Below are 22,753 nucleotides of genomic sequence, written 5' to 3' on the forward strand. Positions count from 1 at the left end.
TTTGGAGCAGGCATCATTTAACATTTTATTAGTTGACCCCCATTCACGGACCAAAGCAAAAATTGACTTCTCCTGCTTTGAAAGTTTTTTACAAATTGAAGAATTGCCGTATTACGTTAAATTTGGGGCGAATGTCATTCAGATGAAAACGTTAAAATTCTTCGCTTCTCTTAATTAATACGAATCGAATTTTGTTCCTTCGTTATATACATAAGGCTTTTTTAGCCAGTGGCATAGTATTTAGAATCTAAATCTGCTAAGGAATCTAGGGCTCTTACCTGGAAAATATTAAACTCCTAAGTGAGTCCTGTTTTTAATTTAATTAATTGAGTTTCGTCAGTTTTGCAAGGGAAGACTGTGAGACTAATTTAAACTTAGCGCTCAAAAGATGGCATCGGAGTCATCAGTGTATTATGGTTCTGGATGGGAGAGGGGGGAGGAGGAAAAAAAAACAAATCAGTTTTTTAGGTTAGAACACGCATCATCTGCATTGCGATTGCGACGTCTCGTCTACTTTCTGAACTCGTGTCATGTTATCGTGAAATCAACGTGATCGTGCAGTGTGAAATTCCTCAAAATGGTTTTGGACTTAGACTTATTCCGTACCGAAAAAGGTGGTGACCCGAACAAAATTCGGAAGAATCAAACGGACCGATTCAAAAGTGTCGAACTTGTTGATACGGTCGTGAATAGTGATAACAAATGGAGACAGTTACGGCATTCGGCGGACAATTTGAACAAATTTAAGAACATTTGCAGTAAGGAAATCGGTAAGCGTATGAAAGAGAAGAAGCTTGAAGCGACTCTTGAAAATTTGACGCTTGAAGATGTGAAGGTGCAGTTTGACCAAGTCTCGGAAAAACTGGTTCCCAGCAATCTGTCTGATTCTGTTGAAGCTCCCATTTTTGAGCTTGACACCGAAACGCAAGATGCAGTCAAGAACTTTTCAGTTGATCAGATTAAAGAAATTAGACTTGTAGTTGACAAGGCGCTGGCATTGAATGGAAAGTATTTGGTTGATGCTGAGAACACCCGTAATGCTGCATTAGGGGAAGTCGGAAACCACCTGCATCCGTCAGTTCCCATCAGTAACGATGAAGATGAAAATGAAATTGTCAGAACGTTTGGTGATTGTGCCGTACGTAAACGCTACTCCCATGTCGATTTAATTTGCATGATTGATGGTATAGATAGCGCTATGGGAGCCGCTGTTGCTGGTGGTCGTGGATATTATTTAAAAGGGGCTGCAGTATTTTTGCAGACGGCCCTAGTTCAGTTAACGCTTTCAAGGTGGCACAGCAATGGCTTTGAAACTATCTACCCTCCCTATTTTATGCGAAAAGAAATAATGCAAGAAGTTGCTCAGTTAGCGCAGTTTGATGAAGAGTTGTATAAAGTAGTCGGTAAAAGTGAAGAAGGAGACGTCCAAGATGATAAATACCTCATTGCCACCTCAGAGCAACCAATTGCAGCTTTGCACAGAGATCAATGGCTCCCTGAGAATTCCCTGCCAATTCAGTATGTTGCTGTCTCCACATGCTTCCGACAGGAAGTTGGCTCGCATGGTCGAGATACAAGAGGTATTTTTCGCGTACATCAATTTGAAAAAGTTGAGCAGTTTGTTTTGACATCTCCTTTTGACAACAAGTCTTGGGAAGCTTTCGACAAAATGATTGGCTTGTCGGAGCAGCTATACAAAGATCTGGGAATCGCTTACCGGATCGTGAACATTGTATCCGGTGCTCTGAATAATGCTGCCTCAAAGAAGTTTGACTTAGAGGCATGGTTTCCTGGTTCAGGCGCTTTTAGGGAACTTGTTTCTTGTAGTAACTGCCTTGATTATCAAGCGCGGAGATTGAAAGTACGTTATGGGCAGACGAAAAAAATGAATGCCAGCGTTGATTATGTTCACATGCTTAACTCAACTGTCTGTGCCACAACACGTGTGATTTGCGCCATTCTAGAAACCTTCCAAACAGAAACTGGAGTCACTGTCCCAGAAATACTTCGGCCATACATGCCAGAGCGATACAGGGAAGAAATCCCCTTCACCAAGCCAGCTCCAATTGACGCGGAAGAAACGAAAAAACAGAAAAAGCAGAAAGAAGGAATGATGAAAAAATAAATGATGTCTGCCTTTTTTCAATGTGAAGATAGTTTTCTCAAGACTTTACGCTTTGTAATTTTAAGTTCTTTTTGAATGAAAGTTGTCAAGAAATGTAATTATTTCACCGTATGTCACCAGTGTGTAATTTGAACTCTGAATCACCAATAGCTCAATGTGTTCTCTTTATTTTGTGTGGAAGATCTCTTACAATATTCTTGATAAATTTAGATTTTCCTCCAAACAAGATTCTAACATAATCGGGAAATTTGAATCATCATTGTTCAATGAACTCTCAACAGTTAAATTTGCATAAATGGAATTATTAAGTTAATTTTTAATATCAATTGAACCATTTTTTCAAAAAAATACTAGAAAAATTAGATTAATAGAGATTACATTTTGTGCAATTTAATGGAGGTATCATCAGCAGATTAGGTATTTGTTTATTTTTTTTTTTATGTATTTATTTTGTATCATCATTAATCGTGCAATTACCTAATTGGATTGATTCTCAGAACTACATTTCACTCCAAGATATACTTCAAAGAATAATTTTTCATGAACATTTCCCTTGCTATGGATGCCTTTATTTTTGCAGAGAATAATTCTGTATTTTGTTACATATTTATATTTTCACTGTCAGTTCCAAGGGTGCAAAGAAGTATCTTGCTATCTGCTAACTATGGCAAGTTGGAAGTGAATCTCGAGGTTTTTTTTTTTTTTTTTCTTTTAAAAAAAATTATGTTTTTATTTTGCATGTTACTCTGAGGAAGTGTTATTGCCCCACAGTTGGGCTTTTTCTCATGGAAGCAGACACTTGTTCTGGTGAAAAATTGAGGAACTGGCTTCAAGGGACAAAGGCCCAATTGCGGAAATGGTTGTCGGTTTTTAACTTTCTGCATATATGCTCAATTCAACCTCTACATGCTTGAATCTTTGCTGCAAAGACAGAATTTTTCCATTTTCTTTAAACTGAAGAGAGATTTTGCCGTACTTTCTTTTTAAAATCATCTTTGTAGAGACAAACCACTACACTGTTGTGAACTGTGAAGAAGAGAGACCAGGCAAATAAGAAAATTATTTCAAAGAACCGAACCCTTGCGAGAGTGACACTCATGTTTTTCATCTAGATTGTTTCTTAATCTGCCCAATGATTGTTTTTCGCTGTTTTCATATGCAAGCTTTTCAAAAAAAATTCATATTTCTTTTCATATGTCATTGAATGGAGGATGTAATGGACCAAGAATGTAAAGAGGAAAATTAATTTTATTTTCTTACCAAATTTACTTCTCTTGTGCTAATGTCTCCTAGAGATGGCCTCACTGTTCGTTGATGTTTTAAATAATTTTTCGCTTGTGAAGCATGAAAAAGAATCGGAAGACTGGAAATCAGCTGTCATAAGTATAAATGGAAAAAAAAAAAATTTAATTAAACTTGTCCGTGTTGTTTGAAATCTAGTTCTTTTGCCCAATCACAAATATTGGGTCATCAAACACTGCCGTAGATCTACTGAGCAATGGCCAGTTAACATTTACTGATAACTTTAAATTGAGCTATTTTACAGAGAATCATGTTCGAAAAAACTATCTTATCAATGGCGTTGGATTCCCTCAGTTTTAAGATTTTCACAACTCTTCAAGGAGTTTAAATATTAATTTTGTACTTTATTTATTTTTAGCTTTATTGTTTCTCTTAATAAATAATATTACTAATTGTAGTTCTGGTGTTTTGACACTCACTCCTAAAGCAGGTTTATTTACCAGTCATTAGTAATACAGTAAGCAAAAATTTCTCTTGAAGAGGGTGATTTTACTGTCCAAAGCAAGAATGATGCGATTCAATTCCAATTTTTACATTTTTCTTTCATATTAAGCGCTTTATGATATGGAAATTCAATTTACAATGATGCTTCACTTAAAGTTTAGGTTAGTATCCTGTGGTACAACACAGTCATTTTGAAAGTAGAAAAGGTGAATGTAAACTGATTATTGGTAACTAAAACGATTAGGTAGTCAGAGAGTAACGCTAAAAATCTAAAATGGAATTACAGAGTTCTTGCTTTGCACCACAGCTAAATAGAAAAGTTTCTTAGATCAGTGCCATGTAACTTCGAAAGTGACGTCTATTTACTAAGGGTTCTCTACACCATACGAGTTGTCTCTACCAGACACTTTTGCAAAATTTAATAACCCTAGCAGCAGTTGCATGGACAAACTGAATTGAAACCTGTTGAGGAAAAAATGAAATGAAGCAGAGAAAATGAGCAAGACAAAAGACTGTTATGTTGTCACACTCATGACTTGTGAGAAGAAGTTTGTCTCCAATGCACAACACCACCTCATAGAACCTCAAAATCGGAAAAATTATAAAGAGCCATGCACAAAGTGGCCCATTTTTGGGCCCTCGAAATTGGGGTCGAAGTGAGGTTTTTTTTCATCCTTAGGGTGACCCTTTACACATACTAAAATTTCAGATTGAGTATATGCACCGTTTTCGAGTTATGGGGGGGCAAAGTCCCCGATTTTCACCCATTTTTGCAGGTGTTTTAATGTCGAACTCCGGCTGTTACGAGGTACCAGATTTAGATGTTGAAGCGCGGTTTGCGGTGATTTGTTCACCTATTCCTGTAGTATTTTTCCACATCTTTCACAAAGCCCCAAATGGTTTTTCGGGGGGCGGGGAGGGGGGCTTTATTCATACTATCATGACCGTTAGCGCATCTTACTGACTTTACTTTGTTCTCTTCTCTCCACGCCGCAGTCACGATGGTATTTTCTGTTGGGGATTTTCCTTCTTCTTCACATTTTACCAATTTTCATGTCCTCCCCCTCTTTTCCCTTTTTACCCCCTCCCCCTCAATCCAAACACTTCCTCTCAAGCGCTTCTTCCTGTAAGGCAGATATGACGGGGTCATATGTGGGGGATTATTTTTCTTTCTTTACGATTGATAAACTTTGACCCAACTTACTTCTCCCGTACATACAGGGCCCTCTTTACCCCTGTATTATCCCTGCCCCCTGCCCGCTCCACTTTACTTGAAGTATTTTGCTCCCTCCGCAGCAGAAATGACGATGTTTCTGAAGAAAAGAATGTTTTACTTATGTTTAGGTACTGAAATTCTGAATACATGGGAGCCACCCTCCTCCTCTTCTCTATTAATTATTCCCCCTCTTCTTCCTCTTCCCCTTACCCTCTTGTTTGTCCCTCTTTTGCCTCGTTCTCTTTACTTTTCACTTTTCTTTTTTTTTACTACTTTTTTGTGGGAGTCATATGGTCACGCGACGAGAAAGTGGAAGAGAATGTACCTAGGAAAGAATAAATCAAACATAGAAGTGGAAAGAGAAACGAGAAAAATATGAATAAGAAACAATTCTTCACAGGAAACATCGTCATTTATCTGCTGCGGAGGGAGCAAAATACTTCAAGTAAAGTGGAGCGGGCAGGGGGCAGGGATAATACAGGGGTAAGGAGGGCCCTGTATGTAAGGGAGAAGTAAGTTGGGTCAAAGTTTATCAATCGTAAAGAAAGAAAAATAATCCCCCACATATGACCCCGTCATATCTGCCTTACAGGAAGAAGCGCTTGAGAGGAAGTGTTTGGATTGAGGGGGAGGGGGTAAAAAGGGAAAAGAGGGGGAGGACATGAAAATTGGTAAAATGTGAAGAAGAAGGAAAATCCCCAACAGAAAATACCATCGTGACTGCGGCGTGGAGAGAAGAGAACAAAGTAAAGTCAGTAAGATGCGCTAACGGTCATGATAGTATGAATAAAGCCCCCCTCCCCGCCCCCCGAAAAACCATTTGGGGCTTTGTGAAAGATGTGGAAAAATACTACAGGAATAGGTGAACAAATCACCGCAAACCGCGCTTCAACATCTAAATCTGGTACCTCGTAACAGCCGGAGTTCGACATTAAAACACCTGCAAAAATGGGTGAAAATCGGGGACTTTGCCCCCCCATAACTCGAAAACGGTGCATATACTCAATCTGAAATTTTAGTATGTGTAAAGGGTCACCCTAAGGATGAAAAAAAACCTCACTTCGACCCCAATTTCGAAGGCCCAAAAATGGGCCGTTTTTGGCCCTTTTTGTGCATGGCTCTTTAAATACATTTTAGAGAAGGAGAAAGACTCGCAAGAGGAGCTACTGAGTACTTCTGTGCTTTCCATAGGCCCATGGAGTTGGGGAATCACTAGGCTCAATTTTAATTTTCAAAATTTTGGTATTGGTCGATTTTTCATCATGATGAAAATGGATCATCTGCTGAAACAGAAAAATGCGAGTATCTCCTAAACCATTGGTCGCATAGAGCAAAACGGAACTTAATTTCCAGTTCCTCAGCAGTTCTAGAACTTTTTCATGGTGTATGAACCGGGGAAATACGGGATTCACCAGCTAATTAAAGGTTTCAGGAATAATCAGGCAGAAATCAAGAATGAGTAGGTACCTACAGAGGGAAGATTAGTCTCTAAACGTTCGAAGAAGGGATTCCCGATTTCAGGAACAAATTCCCTGATGAGTATTGGACACTATTATGCTCTTAATCAATAATATTACTTGATCATGCAGTGGCAATATCCATCAATTATATTTTTAGTGCCCAATGGTTTTCCCTCATTTCTTGTACCTGAGCTCTAAGTAACTGGAGCACTGTTAAAAATGTATTTTGTTTTATATCTGCTCAAAAATTACTTTAAAGTGTTTTAGATTCTGTGTAATTTGAAGTAAAGCAACAAAAGGTCCTAATGAGTAGTAAAGAAGATAAAATATTTGCACTGCCAGCAGAGAGAAACGCACCTAGAGTCAGTGGTTAAGATAAAAGAAAATAAAAATGATCTTTACTCCGTGTCAGCATTGTAGAGGTTTCCTCCTCGCTGAAAATTAACATTAGATAAGCAAACGCCCAGGGTCGGTAGTTCATCAAAGTAAAACAAGAATTTGTGTGTAACATTCTCATGAAATTTCTTTTATTGAATATTGCATACATTCATGGAGTAAAAAAAGAAAATAATTAGACATTGAAAATTTCACGGACTAGGTACCTATTCTAGATGTGGATGCTTAAAATACATATTTACAAAAAATACCATAGGTTTTCTAAAAATAAATTCTTCATAGACCTTTTTTTACGTACATACGGTAAACAAATTAATGGTGTAAAAAAATTGTGAGAGGGAAAAATGGAGCATCTGGGTGGTAGGTTAGACAGTTTTGACGCGAAATAAAATCTGCAAGACTTCAAAGCTCTTTCCCTCAACTCTGTACAGCAGGATAGATAAATGCAGACATCAGATAAGAAACAGCAATACTTGCAGACTGTCCCTGGTTGGCAAATGAGATTATGACAAGAGGATGTTCCTCTGAGTTTCAAATGTTTTAAAAGTTCTTTAATTAAATGCATAGAAGTAGACATTTAGTTGTATGACTATTGAGACATTCAGTTTTCTTGTCCTCTGCAAGCTGATGGTTGAAATTTTATTTTCACCATCGCCCAAGTATACTTAAAGAAAAATGTTAGGTAAGTGTAAATTGTGTGCATACGTCAAGTGGAATCAACAAGAAGCTTAAGTCACCCCTTGAGTTATTGATACTTTATCATCAAATCCACCCAACATAGGCCAACAAAAAGGGCAGCTGACAGAGCTGACCCACCATATAACTACATTCCTCCAGCTGTCGACAAACACAAAATTCCAACGATCAGGCTGCAGGTCTACATTGTCAACTGTTTCTTTCCTTTTTCATGAATCACCTACAACTTACAGTAAGTCTTATTTTCATATTTACAACAGTACTTTCAACAAAGAATGGAAGAAAGTTACCTTCACATCTATCAATAATACCTATCTAAAATATAAAATTATCTGGAGCACCTTTTAAAAGAAGATAAATCAAGAGGTAAATACAGTCAAACCTCACCAAGTCTGTATGCATTGGGAGTAAGGATTCATGCCAATTTAGTGGGGTTTCTGAGTTAAACGGACTTTGTATTGGTAAAGCCAAAAAACGGGCCCAAGGTATTCATACCGTATTAGGAAGCAGGATTCCCGACTTATTGGTGAAATTTGACTGGAATATAATTTGGGGTAGTAATTCGTAGGAACATTGACTTTAAAATACATTTGAATCATTTACCATACAAAAATAACATCCATTTACAGACTTGTTTCGTGAAAGGAAATTCTATTAATGCACAGCTATTTTTGCGATTAACTACACTTACATTCAATGCCTTAGAAATGGGCTCTAGTATGGAACCTCTTGTTTTGAAAAGATTTCTCTTCTAACAGTGGTCAATGACAGTGCTATTGACATCAACTCTTGGAGTCCAATTACTACTGCAGTAACAAAGTTAGTGCCAACGTTGATGCTGGCCAGCTTTTGGAGGGGACAGAAGGGACAAACGATTGTGATGTCCTTATTTTCACATTGAAACTAAATTCTAGAATCGAGATTGTAGATCTTCTTCCATCCAATAAAAGTTGGCAGGCGTAATAGACTAACTTGAGAGTCTCTTAAGTTGTTATGTAAGGAGTTCATTTTCATTGACAACTGTTATTGGAGGTCTGAGCATAAGTAAATTCAATGATAAAATCGTAGGCAAAATACACATAGTTACTGTACAGGATGCTCAAGTTAACGAATAAAACGATATTCTTAGGGAGGTGAAAAAAATTACATTACGTACAATAAAGTGGATTTTTCATTTGTGATGTCCTGTTTCAAGAATATTAATGGAGTTAAAAATACAGCTTTCAGGAATTGGCAGCTTCTTTTTCTTCTTCACTGATTAACTTTCTTAGAAAAAGTCATATTCAACTTAAGTATTCTCGAGTGGCACATAAATGGACATATTTCTATCAAACGGAGCTATATGCATTATGATGTGAGCCCTGGTTTGCACATATTCTTATGGGTCTCAGGGCTCATGTCTTGATGCATATAGTTCCGTTCGATAGAAATACATCCAAATTTGGAGCATTTAGGTGCTAAAATATGACTTTTAAAAAAATGACAAACGAAGGAAGTCGGAAAAATAAACAAATTTAAAATACGTATATGCATCCAAAATCATTCAACAAAAAAAATTTAAGAATTTTGAATTTAATTTTACTGAAAAATAAACAATAAAAAGAAACAAATGCCTTCATCGTTTTGCTGAGTAAATCCATGGTGAAAATAAGGGGAACTCAGTGTAAACCTGGTAATAAAGTAGTGACAACCGCAGAAACATCCAGCTAAAAAAGGATAACTTAAATAAGGTACGGTTTGATAAAGAATCTTGGCATTTAAGTATCCCGAACAAAAACATGATTCTTCCTGTTGATTTAAATAAATATGTAACAAGTCAAAACTCATAAAACTATATGTACAAACATTCCTAAGAGTGAGGAGATAATTCCCGTTTCATCGCAAAGATGATCAAAATGAAATTTAAAGTGAGCTGAAACATGAGTCGATAACGCATTCCCCGACGTGATATATGTATCCATGATGATTTTCTTCAGCTACTTTTAGAAGCCACTTTGATACAATACACAATTTGGGCGAAATCAAACTTTTCAATCCTTAGATCAAATTAACACAAATTTAAATGCTTAAGTTTCCGTGTGCTTTGATTAATTTTTAAAAATTTGGCATTAGAACATATCACAATGGTAGCTCAAGGTTTCAACCTTCTAAAACTTTCCCATCAACCTGGGCTTTATTTACACAGAGAAGAAACAGTAAACTTCATTATCTAAGAATCAACACAAAATCTAAAACTTAGATGGAAAACAAATTAATCGCAGAGTTGAGCATCAGTCTTAAAATCAGCACATCTCTTCACTGATCGAGGTGGAAACAGTCTGATATGAACCGAGTGAGGGTATGATAGAAATGAGGCCGCACTCCTACTAAGCCATGCTCCTCATCAGGATAGCTCTAAAACAGACAAAACATACAACTCAAGAGAAAGAAACGACAAAAAATTAGAAGAGATACAACAGATCGATGGCCAAAGTGCTGAACCACGTATCACCGCTCACAAGATTACAGACCTCCTGTTCCATACTTTATTTTTTCATTTATAAAACTATTTAACGTTATTTGCTGGAAACTTCCCTGATTTTTCTTCTCTGTTAGTAGAGCAGTCTCTGTTTTTGATGACTTTCTGAGTCTGATAAGTTTCAAAAATTAAATTTAATACGAGGCAATTTTGAGAGAATCCTGGCTAAGAGGTGAATTTGTTAGCATTTTTAAGATAAAAATGTTGCACCACTATTAGGTCGGATTTTTGGACGAGCTTCTGTTTGCAAGTTCAGGCTGTTAAGTATAGAAGGAAGTTAAGAGTGTGCTGCATGCTGAAAGCATACAGAAGAACTTTGATTCTTTCTGGCCAAGAAAGGCAGAAATATGAGGGCATTTGTCTGTCTAGTCTCCTCGGCTGGTGGAAAAAGGAAAGTGATTTTCCATCATAAATAAGCAACATTTTTCCCGGTAAATGAAATAAAAAAACCTTTAAAAATTTATGTTTCAGCCCTCTTTTCAAAATTGGCAGAGGAAGTTCGACTTTCAAAGCCTATAAAGATCAGAAAGATGTAAGGAACATCATACAAAAAAATAATGAAATCTACTTGTCATCAAAGCCCGTTGCATTCTTGAAATTCCCTTCTTAAAGAAACATTTTTGGAACTTCTTTAAAAGCAAAATTAAATTTTATCACTTTTAGGGATTAAATTAGAACAAGCTCATTATTGACAGGTTTGAGTGTAAATAAAGATTCTAAGTTTTTACCATTTGCTGGAACATAATGTCTTTGAGTTCCAACTGTCGTGATAACATCATTGATTGCTGGAAGTGGACGTTGTCATCGTAGGTGCCATGAATTAAGAGATATTTTTTATTCCTCAAATTTTCAACTTTATTGTTCAGGGAGGCACCGATGTATCCCATTACATTGTCTTCGATGATCGGTAGTCCCATGTACCTCTCTGTATATATTGTGTCTGAAGATAAAAATCACAAAAATTAATCAAAAACCATCTACAGTAGTAACTATTGCGATTGAATTGCACATTTTCACATTAAGCCATGATCAATATCTACAAATTACATTAAAAAACTTGTGGGAGTAATTATTTTTACTGTAGATACAAACAATACTAAGATGATTTCTGTCAGATGAATTGTTTTGATGATTCTGAGAAGGTAAATTTGATACCAAAATACATAGCCTCAAGAAATTTTAGCCTGAGAAAGAAATTTTCATGATTAAGTAGTGAAGAAATATTTTTCTTGCCAATAAAAAGCCAGAGAGGGAAAATAAATTCTCACTGTTTCTAATTTCCCAAGTACAGTAAAAGTTGAGGCTATGGAACGAATAACCACCTATAGCAGAAAACATAGTTTTGAGAAAATTTCATTTGAGGTTTCGATTATGAGATGCGTCGTTGAGTTTGCCCAGTAGGAAAACTGCAAAAACAGTTTTTTGTAATTAGTTGGACCTTTCGAACAATCCAATAGGCGTTTTTGAAAAATATTTCAGTTCTCGCTTAAAAATTGTTGATTTAAAGCATGTTGTTATAGGTGGTTATTCTCCCCAACACCTAGTTTCAAGGTAAAATGGCTGCTTTATTGTTTGAAAAATACAATCAATGCTTTGCTACAGTCATAGAATGTCATGTAACGGAAAATGACGGCCCTGTGACGTTGATGAAGTGCCTGATTGCATGAATGGGCAGAAAAACATCGATATGCGCATGGGTACGCATTTAGGGGTGGTTATTCTACCCAACACCAAGTCTCAAGATAAAATTACTGTTAAATTGATTGAAATTACTAATTGATGCTTTGTAACTGTCATATGTCACCAAGTGATATAAATAGGCTGAAAAACACCAGTTTTCGTATAGGTGGTTATTCCATCCACCTGCCGGTCGGTCTGACTTCACTGCACTAAAAGTGGATTCTTTGGTCAAGTAATCAAAGAATCAACTTGCCATTACTACCAGGGACGTTGCTCAGTCCTTTGTGTGCTGAGGCACAGAATTCATCAGGTAACTTACGTAAAAAAGAAAAAATATCAAAGAGAACAGTTACCATAATAAACCCAATCAGTGACAGGAGCGACAGATACTCCACATTGGAAAACATTGTTGACATCCTGCGCCAGAGCCATAGCAGTTGCATAGCCTCCGTAACTCCAACCCCAGATAGCAGTCCTTGATTTATCGATGTACGGGAGAGTATTTTGCAAATATCTGCACAAGTTAGAGAATAATTAATATGTTGTCTAATTAACATAATTAATTTCTTCCTGACGCCTCACAATGGAGCAGTCAAGGAGAGGTCGAACAGAATGTGAAAACTTCAAAAGCTTAAAACTTTGTTGAATAGTAACAAGAGAATTTAGCAATAGCTCCAATGTTTTTCTCTTACAATTTCCTTAAAGAATCGCCCCTTAAAATTTACATGTTTACGAAATAAACATGGAAAAGTCCAGTTTCAGACGAAAATTTCATGTCCAACCTCTGAAAATTAATGTGCATCTTGCTTATGGATATTCTCAAATTTCATCTGAGAGGGACATCAACCCAAAAAAACCAAAAGCGGCATGCACATTTTCAGGTGGAAAGCTCTTTTTTAAAAAATCCTAAGTCAATCAGTTTGACAATCTTCAAGAGCGAAGGGTATCAAAGAGTTAGTGCAAGCACCAGTAAGGTTGTCTTAGTTTCTTTCATAACATCATGAGTAAATATCGCTTTAAGTATTTGTTGTGGCCAAACAATGAGAAAGTCATAGACTGGGCTTTTACTGTGGTTCTGTATGCTTTTTGGACTTTTGATCAAAAATATATTGTATTTTTAGGTTGATATTCCCCTTGAGTGAATTGCTTCAGAAAAACTAATCACATCTTTCTGGCCCGTCAGTTAATTGTGAACCCCTGGTGTAAATTTAAAATCAGTCCAGCATAACTGTAAATCAGAGGATTCTGATAGGCTTCTCAGGATCTTGTGAGAGGAGAGATAATGTAGTTATAATGTCTGATAATGTAGATTCCCATATTTATTTATGATTTTTTCATTAACTAGCTACTTTCTTACATTTTCTAAGAGGCCAGGATTCAGAATCGGAAGAGATGCAGTATGAGCCAGCTCATTTTGATACCACTCGTGGGGATTAGACACAATCCAAAAACACAAAAATTTACCTGGTGACATTGATTTGATCGAATATTTCCACTGTTCCAAGACGTCTGTAACCGGCGAAAAGCATTTTTTGACCTTTCAAACCAGAGTTGCGACCGTCTATGTGAGCAATAATGACACTCTTGTTGATTGCCAGGTAATGATTCCAGTCCATTTTGAAAGTATCAACTGCCAAGTTTGATTTCGGTCCGCCATATCTGAGAAAACATTAGAGAGAACATAAATTATGATAGTACTTCTTATTATGCGTGACTGCTAGAAAATTTCCAAACAATGCAAAAATTTAAAAAATCTTGTTAAAAAGACTCCAACATGCCCTTTATCATGATTACTATGCCTGACTGCTAGAAAATTTCCAAATAATGCCAAAATTTAAAATAATCTTGTTAAAAAGACTCCAACTTGCCCTTTATCATGATTTGTTGATTTATTAGAGGAACTTTAATCATCCAGGCATTCCACAATTTTTCTGCATGAATATCAATGGCTAAAGTGTGAAACCACATATCCCTATTGGGATGTTTCAAAATGTTTGCTCCTATTTTAAGTTTTCGAGAGGGAACAAGACAACATTGTAGTTTGAAATTTTTACAGGATATTCTGCTGACAAAGATGTAAAATCAAGGAGGTTTCCTTGAAATTACGTTAATAAGTGGTTTTGCAATTTGGCCATCGACATACAGAATAGAACTACAATTTTCACAGAATGACCCATACATCAGAGTGACAAGTCCACACTGAGGTAAAGTAATTGCTGATGTATAAAATTTGATGTAGCTCTGCAAGCCTTTTGAATAAACCACGTTCTGTTCTGTGATTTTTTGAGGAAAATGCTGCTTGAACCTGTACAGGAACGTCCAATGTCAGTTAATAGGAATTCCACTTAGCTTTATTGTCCAGATTATTTTTCGTCCTGCATGACCGTCCACTACAACGGGTCATGTAATGAAAGTTTCCTTGTAAATCAGTATTTTAAGAAATTTTGTAAAAACTTTAAAATTAATGAATTATAACAACTAGGGAGAGTAAATTAATGAAAAATCAAGCGATAACGTTTTTCAACACCTTGATCAGCGAATTGGAAGTAATGTACAGGGAAAGTTCCATCAAAATATTCCTTAACCAATTGAAAATAAAACTCAAAAATAAAGCCTATTATAGTCTAAAAATATGTTTCGAAGAACCTGTATAATTTCATTTTGCTTAAATTGTTGTATAAATTGTAAAATTGACTTGTGCCAGAGCTTTTTACTATAGGCTGTATGCATCAATAAAATTCTATTTATCTATTCTATCTATCTATAAATTATTACCGTAGATAAAAAATATAGGACATTTTTATTCACCTTACACAGAGATTTAACATCTCAAAGAGAGGCATCTTCCATCGCAATTAAATCAATGAGGGAGTCAACTCGGGTATTCACTCCTTATAAAATCTATCAAATGAAGTTTCGCTCGAGAATAAAATAAACTATGAAATTTACGCAGCTTCTTGTTCTTACATTTTTTTTCGACAAGCTTGAAAAAATTCGGAAATAATCAGCAGAAGAATCAGAATTTAGATACTTACACATGGACTAGAAGAGGGTACTTGGTTTTACCGGAGGTATCGAGATTGGGAGGTAATAGTAATTTGACATATGCTTTCATGTCCGTTCTTTCAATTGGAGCTCTAAGATATTTGACGGTAGGCAGTTTGATTTCTTGCAACTTACGTCTCACTACCTCATTGCTTTCCCACGACGAGAAAAGCCTTCCTTGCTGAAACATCAATGAAAATCCAAAATTAGTTGTGCCAAAAGCAAATTTTATTAACATACTCAAAATTAGTTCAATGGAAGGAAGAATTCCTAAAACCACCACCCTACTTCCTCAAGTTTTGAATATATCTTAGTTCTTCACTTTTACAACTATTATCACTTTGCTCACTAGCAACTTTACCTGTACAAATGTTCATCTGTACAAACAAAAGCAGACCTGAACAGTGAATATTTCGGCGTTTTTACATGCATTATCTAGTGATCATGCTGGTGATTCAGAAGAGCTCCTCTCTCCTTGCTGCCAACCGACCGTAAAGATAAGACAGATACTGCGCAGCCATGCGTCAACTTCTTTAGAACAAAAGGCTCAGAAAATCCGACGCCGCATCTTTGTATAAAAACACAAGTAAAAATACCAACAAATTCCCTTTTTAGCACTGAATTTCTGAAAACTGGGACGATAATAGTTCAATTTTAAAAGCTAATGATGCTCAAAAATTCATGAAGGGCATTATATTAAATATCAAAGAAAAGCTGAAATCCAATTCCTTGGTTTCCTGGGCAGGGTCTTTACAATAATATAGCTTCAATTTGAATTGAAATTTTAGGGCATTAATCAAGTCAAGAAGTTTATGTAACACTCTATTCGGCATTTCAGCCGATGAATTAATTTAAAGTTCCTTGTCTGTGAGGCTCGCTCTGAATTGTCACATCCGTTCGGTTTTATTTATTTCTCCTCAGTATAAAAGTTGAAACTATCCTCCTCGAGGCGTATGTCCTCATTCCTTGAAGAAAGCAATACTTACAGAAAAGACAGCTGAACCAAAGAAACAGAAAAAGGAGAAGAAAAAACAAAGAAAAAAATATTTAATAATGAGGCATTAAGGCTTAAAGATATTAAGAAAAAAAAAAACTTCAAACTTAAAAATTTGGCGGCAGTTTAAACCTATTAGAGGAATCTGCTCTATAATTGACAATCACAAACTACTTAATTTTATATTAAATACATTTATATATTGCTGTTATATATAAATTTAAAAATAATATATTTTGTACCTTGTTGTAAATGAAAGCTTCAGCGGGTCCTGGACCGACACATGTTAGAGCAAAGTGAGAGTTTCCTGGGCTCCCTGAAACAACCACGTAAGTACAAGGGCTCCCTGAACTCAACTTCAATTTGCAGGAAAGACACTCAGGAGACTTTGAGCTTGCATCGAGGCCATCAGAGGTAACGAAAAAATGAAGCTGTTCAGGATGCTGTGGAAGCGTTGCCGTGAAATATCTGAGGCAAGACAAAACATTCAATTTATATTAAAATTCTCTTTTCGAAAAAGTTGAGTAATAGAATAATGTTTCAAATTACTCTTTACTTCATTGTCATTCTGATAGGAAATTTTCCACTACAATCAAAGTTAACAAAATGTGTGTAAATGTAACTCCTTTTGAAATTTAATGCCTATTCATGTCATCCTAAACAAAATGTGCTGATCCGTGAGGCCGAATTATGTCGGTATTTCGCACGGAAATGCAACCCCTGTCGATAAGCTGAAACTCGATGGCCAAAGTGCGAAACTACCAATCTTGGTTTGCGACGTTGCAGACTTCTTATCATTCTTGATTTTTTCTTGGAAACCTAGTCATGGTAATTTCTTGAAAAATTCCTTGATTTTTTCTGTAGGTTAGCAGAGTATTCAGTAAAAAATTCCAACTTATAAGGTTGGCTTGATTTTCTTAAAAAAAAAAATAAAGTAGGAGCAGAAATTTTGATACACTGCAATAAAGAAACTTGGTTTTACACTTTATCCATCGAACTGCGCTGTTGGTCTACCAGATGTCATAGAATGGACCCACTAGGCAGTCACAACTCATCCTATATATATAAAAGTACGCCAATTTTATCCCTAAAAATTCGGCTCTAGGTCTTTTTTGCAGACGAATACTGAATCCATTCTGGAGCATGATTTATGTATTTATTAGACTTCAGAGCATAACAGCACTGCTTTTGCAGGCTAAAGATACACATCGACAGTGTAAGTTGGCAATCACATAACTTGTTTGCGGCGTCTGAAAATCTACGCCTCTATGTTATTTTTTTAAAGGAGAACAAATTGACATCATTCCTTGAAGTTTATGCAGAATTTTCTTCGCACAGAGCTGAAAAGTCACGGCAGTTTTAAAGAATTGCTGTTGAGTGGTTTTCCATTTAAAAAATAAAGTATGACAGGGTGTCTGCGACGTCGCAAACCAAATTATGTGATTGCCGACTTCCACCGTCAACATATAGTTCATTTCATACGCAACTATATTTCATCAGCAATTTGATCAAAGTACATGATTCAAAATATTTTAACTACAAAATTGATAATTTTGATATTGTAAAAATTCATTAATCGAGTGGTAAGGCTTTTTTTTAGGTATCTTTTAATTTTCTCAAAAATTATAGTGCTGGATTTCCATCTTCAATGATTGCTTTCAACTCACTTTAGGATATAATTACGTAGGCACACAACCCGATAAGATGATAGCAAGTTTTTTCCAGTCTCCATCTGATGGTTCCTGTCTAAAAACTAAGTCGAGCAGTGGCGTGGCGTGCTTTGCGTTGTATCGATTGATCTGCCATTTAAACCTATGGAAAAGGATCGATAAACAGTGTGTTTGCAACAAACACCTTCATAATGAATTCTTTACCACAGCTGCAAATGGGGAAATATCGATCATGGATCATTCACGCCTCGCCACTGGTGCCGAGTTTTATATCCATGGGAAGGATTTGTGTTTTCCTGATTTATTTCCCCTTGCATTACTGCAACCGTCATCGTCTCATAAATATAGAGAGAATAAACAAATATTATCCAATATTTATTGTAAGTACTGCTTTTTAATTTTATGAGTGTAAGAACCAAAAGATTGGTGGAAAATTCTTGCATTCATTCTGTAGCAGGGAGAAAAAGGAAAAAGTTTAATATTACGTACATTTTATGCTCCGCCCAGTCCCAACCATGGATATGATTGACTGAAAATGCACCTTCAGTCAGTGGTATGCTTTCCTTGGGAACTTCGGTTGAGAGGCGAGTGATATGCGGGTATTTATCTGAGCCTGAAGGGTCTAGGTGAGGAAGCACTAACAGCATGTGTTTCCCATCTTCAGAAAAAACTGGAGCTTTATCAATCTCGATCCAACCGTTACTTTCATCTAACTTATAGAGCTGTAAAAATAATGTGCAGATTCTCAGACGAGTGGCTATTTTGTTAAGGTGGTTCTAAAAGATCTAGGAACAAGATTCGCTACTACATTGTGCTGCTACATGCTTTGTGTCTTCACGAGGCAAATAATTACTGTCCAGTGCATGTAAATGCAGTAAATTGATCCATAAAATGTAGCATTATTAATACAGAGTGAAATGACATCAAATTGATGAGGATTTATCGAAAATTTATATTGGAAACTACCATAACGTACGTTGCCCATTGACTCCATGTGTAAAGAAGAGATAGCCTTATAATAACTCTTGAGCTATCACAAAAAAGTTGATTTTTCTTCCGGATCTTCTGACAGATTTTAAATAACTTGAGTTTGTTTTAAAGCTGAGAGCGTGCCTCACACATACCTTCTAACCAACTTCATTCATCTCTTTCTGTCAGGACGATTTAGAGGAATACAGAGAAGCTCAATTTACAGATGATCCTCGTACTTAAAATTCTAGCAATTGCCATTTTTGAATACAAGGGTTTTGGACTATAGTTAAATTCCAATGTTAGCGTAAAGACAGATAGGATACAAAAAGGTATAAAGATATTGAAGAATTGGAATACGTACCACGAAGCATTCTTGCTTGCCTTCTGCTTTGCATAGCATGATACGAGATGAATTTTGAACTCGATTGAACCAAATGGCTATGATATTTGAAGCGTCTCTCCATGTTACAATGCTGAGAATAGAATTGCTGAAATTTTTAGAGAAAAATTTAGCTTGATAGGACGAAAGAGAAAAAAGTGTCTGGAAGTTTCATACTTTAATACCTCACGCATATAATGAAAACAACTTTTTTGTTTATAAAAAGGTACATATTTCCTATTAAAATTAAGAAAAAATAATTCATGGCACATGGATTAAAAGTTCAATTAGTTGGGCAAATAAGAAAGCACAAAAGAGGAGAGGACTTGTAAAGTATTGAACTCAATTAGGATAATTTACTGGATTTTTACTTCTATCTGGCAACTGCCAAAAATGACATTATGATAACTTACTACAACATTAACTTTGGCCGTAAAATTGTCACTATGTTTCCCCGAACACTTCATGCCAGAACCGCTAGTACAACTTATACTTCAATGTCATCAACAGAATGAAAGGCAGATGACATACATGCGTTCTTTTGAAAACAACTTTCTTGCTGTTTTTTAAAAGGTGAGAAAGTTTTTAAAAGTTGACAAAATAAAATTTTGAGTCCATGTGAATTCTTTCTGAATCATAGGATATGATAAGTTTTAAATGATCACAGATTAATAATATTTTTCGATGGGGAAAAAAATTAAAAAGAAAAAACTACGCACTGTTCAGAAAAATCATCAGGTCTGGGAAGAAGAGTCAACGAAGGTTGAGCTGTTGGATTCTCGGATGCTTTTGGTAAGGTAACAAGATTCAAATTGACAGTTGGGTTAGACCTCCCTGCCTGAAAAAAAAAGACGGACAGTTTAGAAGAATTATGTACAAACGAATTCATGAATTCATATTGGTGCTCTCGAGCAAATATAAAACTAAACTGGAGATGGTATCATAAATGAAAGATTAAATGACATTTCATATGAATTGAGTCATTGTGGGTAAAACTTTGGGGTGTTATCTCTTTATACTTGCTATTGAAAACTAATGATAGATTTTATTCAGATTCGAAGACCAAAATTTGGGATTTAGGAGTGGGTTGGATCAGAAGGGCCCAGAGCTGCTGGGTTGTCTCTGCTTACAAAACTTGATCACAATCAAAATTCAAAACTTGGCATCTTTACACCTTTCTTAATATTTGTGATCTTGATTATATTCCTGACTAGCAATGATGGTTCAGTTCAGTCTCAAAACTTTGTCGCTAAAATTACTTCAAACATGGGAAGAAAGAGTGTGGAAAAATTGGTAAAAAGTATCCAAATCAAACATTCAGTCCTCCTTCGCATTCAGCACAACCACTAGTATCATCGATATTTAACTGAGAAGAAATTACTTAAACAAACAGAATGTATGTGTCAAAATACTACACATTTCAAGATGCATTAAAATTGGTGATTTACAACAAATTAAATTTTTACTTTCTCGCTCCCCTAGTTTTTTACTGACCGATTGAATTCTCAGACAATGGACGCAAGCAGCCTTGGGCCACTAATATTTCACAACAATGTACCTTTAAATGAAATTTTGCTGTAAAAAATAATACCTTTGGGTACCTGATGTTCACAGGGAGCGGGTACTGGAACTTGGGCGAGCTAGCAGCGCCATAGAAAGGCACTGTCATGACAGGGACCGAGGTGTCGTTGAAAGAAGCGTAAGCTAATTTCTGCCCATCGGGAGAGAACCACATGGCCGAGTTTGACGCTAGTACTTCCTCTGCAAATAATCCAAAATTACTCCGTTAGTTATTCCCATACAGAGTGAAAATTAAAATAAAATGAAAATAAAATGTGAAAATGAAAAAGACTACAGTAAAAAAATGAAAATTTACAGAAGACAAGACTACGGCTCTGTAGATGCTTCTTCAGGATAGTCCTGCCATGCTAAGTAAAAACGCTGCAAGAGCATTCGAATATTGCCAAGTTTCCTCTCAGAAAATAGTTATTTTTTAAGAAAGTTATGCATATTTTTCCTTGAAGTTTTTTTTATAATTGAGATCGAATTTCGAACGAAATCCTTCGAAAAATCGAAAGAGAAATATTCATGAATTTTCCTGAAAATTCGTAATTTGTCAAAGGAAAGGCAATGTCTGAAGGCTCATACGGCGTTTTTCCTTACCACGGCAGTCAGGGAATTATTTTAAATGGACGTGGGAACACATTCATATTCAATGTCCTTGATACGAAATTATTGCGATAAACTCACTTCCTCCCTTTAGTATTCCTCCGAAACACGTTTCATGTCCTGGTTTGCCCCATTTTCAGTTACCTGACATTTGACAACACTCTTCCTGCCTATGAAAAAGGTCAGCATACCTTCGAAAATTGATATTCTTCTTAAGTTCAGGCAAGATTAGATTAGGATTTATAGAAACATAAGCACATACCTTCATAAACCCAATCGGGTACTCCGTTATAGACATAATTGCGGATCCCATCGGTGGTAAGTTGATATTCAATGGTTGACTCTGCAGACGGTCGATAGTAGACATTGTTCAGGTAAACATAGGCAAAACCATTGCCTTTAGGGGCCCACATAACAAGCTGCACTTCCAGAGGCTCCGATGTGTTTACGGTTGCATTCGCCAGCGGAAATGTAACCCTGAGGAAAAAACAAGGCGGTTTACTTTTTAGCTTCAGAATGATTGCTGGGATAGTACCTGGCTAAGGTAGCTGACAAACTACTTGATGGCTAAATTGCAAACTGTCAATTTGTTTGAAACATTTCAGACTTCCTGTCATTTTTTATTTGAAAACTGGTCAACATAATTTCTTGATAGCCTCCCTGTTACCAGAATATTCTGCATAATATTGACGCTAATAAGTTGGTTTGTTTCTCTTTGAAAAAGTACAATGGGAATGAAAATTTTGAAACATCGCAATGGAGATACGTGGTTTCTCACTTTGACCATCTTAGGAATCTAAAAAAAACTTTATTAGAAATTCCGTAAACATTCTAACAGTATGCACATTCTTTACAATTTTCACAATAAATCAAAATGTAAATTCTAAAATCATGCTTTTAAAACCCACAAATTGAATTACCTATTCAAATACCTTATTTTTCTACTTGACGGAGATACTTGAGAGATGAAATTTCATAAGTCCTATCATTTTCATAACTTTATTAAGAGCTCATTATAATTGAATCAAGCATAAGATATAAAAAAGTTTACAGCTTACCTTTTCTGAATATCATAAATTTGATACCTTGCAATAAATGAGTATCGATATAACTGAAAGAAAGGAAAAACAACATGGTCAAGAACCCAATGGTAATTTTTAAATAAAATAAGAAAATTTAAAAAATTTCCTTTTCTGAAAGTTTAAAGAAATCTGAGAAATCCTGAAATTTGATTTTCAGGCAGTTTCATGCATTTTTTAAAATTTCCAAATAAAGAAATTATTTTCTCAAGCCAGAAAACTATAAAAATTGCATTTTTTTACTTGAGCCAAAATCAGTAACTTAAATGTGTTGGATTGCAATTTTTTTCATGATTTCAGTAATTTTATTGCAACCATGTTAAGATGCACAACCCTAGCAACATTGGAATGCTCTTGGCTCCTTTTTGCAAAACGCAATTCAGTTTCCAACACAAGGTGGTGAGTTCTGCGAAAATGAACCAATGAGGAGTTGTGAAGACTTTGTTAAACTACTTTTAGAACTCCAGAAAAGGACTACGTGCAAAACGGGCCATTTGGGGCTCGGGGCAGATACTTTTGAGACTTGCCCTATGCATTCACCTAACAATGCCCCATCTTTTCCCAAAGTTTCAAGCCCCCCAAAAATTTTGGGGGGACGCGGCGGGGGG

The 22,753-nt window shown here is 36.0% G+C and overlaps 2 protein-coding genes across 6 annotated transcripts in view; one reads left to right on the plus strand and one right to left on the minus strand.

The window, feature by feature from the left end:
* Positions 1-458: 458 nt before the first annotated feature.
* SerRS (Seryl-tRNA synthetase) lies at positions 459-3,824 on the plus strand. The gene has a single exon (XM_019049210.2). It carries the CDS (start codon positions 578-580, stop codon positions 2,123-2,125), a length of 1,548 nt encoding a protein of 515 aa, XP_018904755.2. The 5' UTR covers positions 459-577; the 3' UTR covers positions 2,126-3,824.
* A 3,220-nt stretch (positions 3,825-7,044) lies between these two features.
* ome (dipeptidyl peptidase 4 omega) overlaps positions 7,045-22,753 on the minus strand; it is a 100,769-nt gene continuing 85,060 nt past the window's right edge. For all 5 annotated transcript variants that reach the window (XM_019049204.2, XM_019049206.2, XM_019049205.2 and 2 more), the window contains 12 exons: positions 22,125-22,177; positions 21,329-21,543; positions 20,489-20,658; positions 19,617-19,735; positions 18,880-19,006; positions 18,036-18,268; positions 16,119-16,344; positions 14,873-15,063; positions 13,302-13,496; positions 12,191-12,351; positions 10,886-11,097; positions 7,045-10,033 (listed from right to left, as the gene is read on the minus strand). In XM_019049204.2, the coding sequence (XP_018904749.2) occupies positions 9,935-10,033; positions 10,886-11,097; positions 12,191-12,351; positions 13,302-13,496; positions 14,873-15,063; positions 16,119-16,344; positions 18,036-18,268; positions 18,880-19,006; positions 19,617-19,735; positions 20,489-20,658; positions 21,329-21,543; positions 22,125-22,177 (2,001 nt within the window). In that variant the 3' untranslated portion in view covers positions 7,045-9,934. The remainder of the gene's footprint in view (positions 10,034-10,885; positions 11,098-12,190; positions 12,352-13,301; positions 13,497-14,872; positions 15,064-16,118; positions 16,345-18,035; positions 18,269-18,879; positions 19,007-19,616; positions 19,736-20,488; positions 20,659-21,328; positions 21,544-22,124; positions 22,178-22,753) is intronic.

This window comes from Bemisia tabaci, chromosome 5 (assembly GCF_918797505.1).
Source record: "Bemisia tabaci chromosome 5, PGI_BMITA_v3".
Classification (NCBI taxonomy): domain Eukaryota; kingdom Metazoa; phylum Arthropoda; class Insecta; order Hemiptera; family Aleyrodidae; genus Bemisia; species Bemisia tabaci.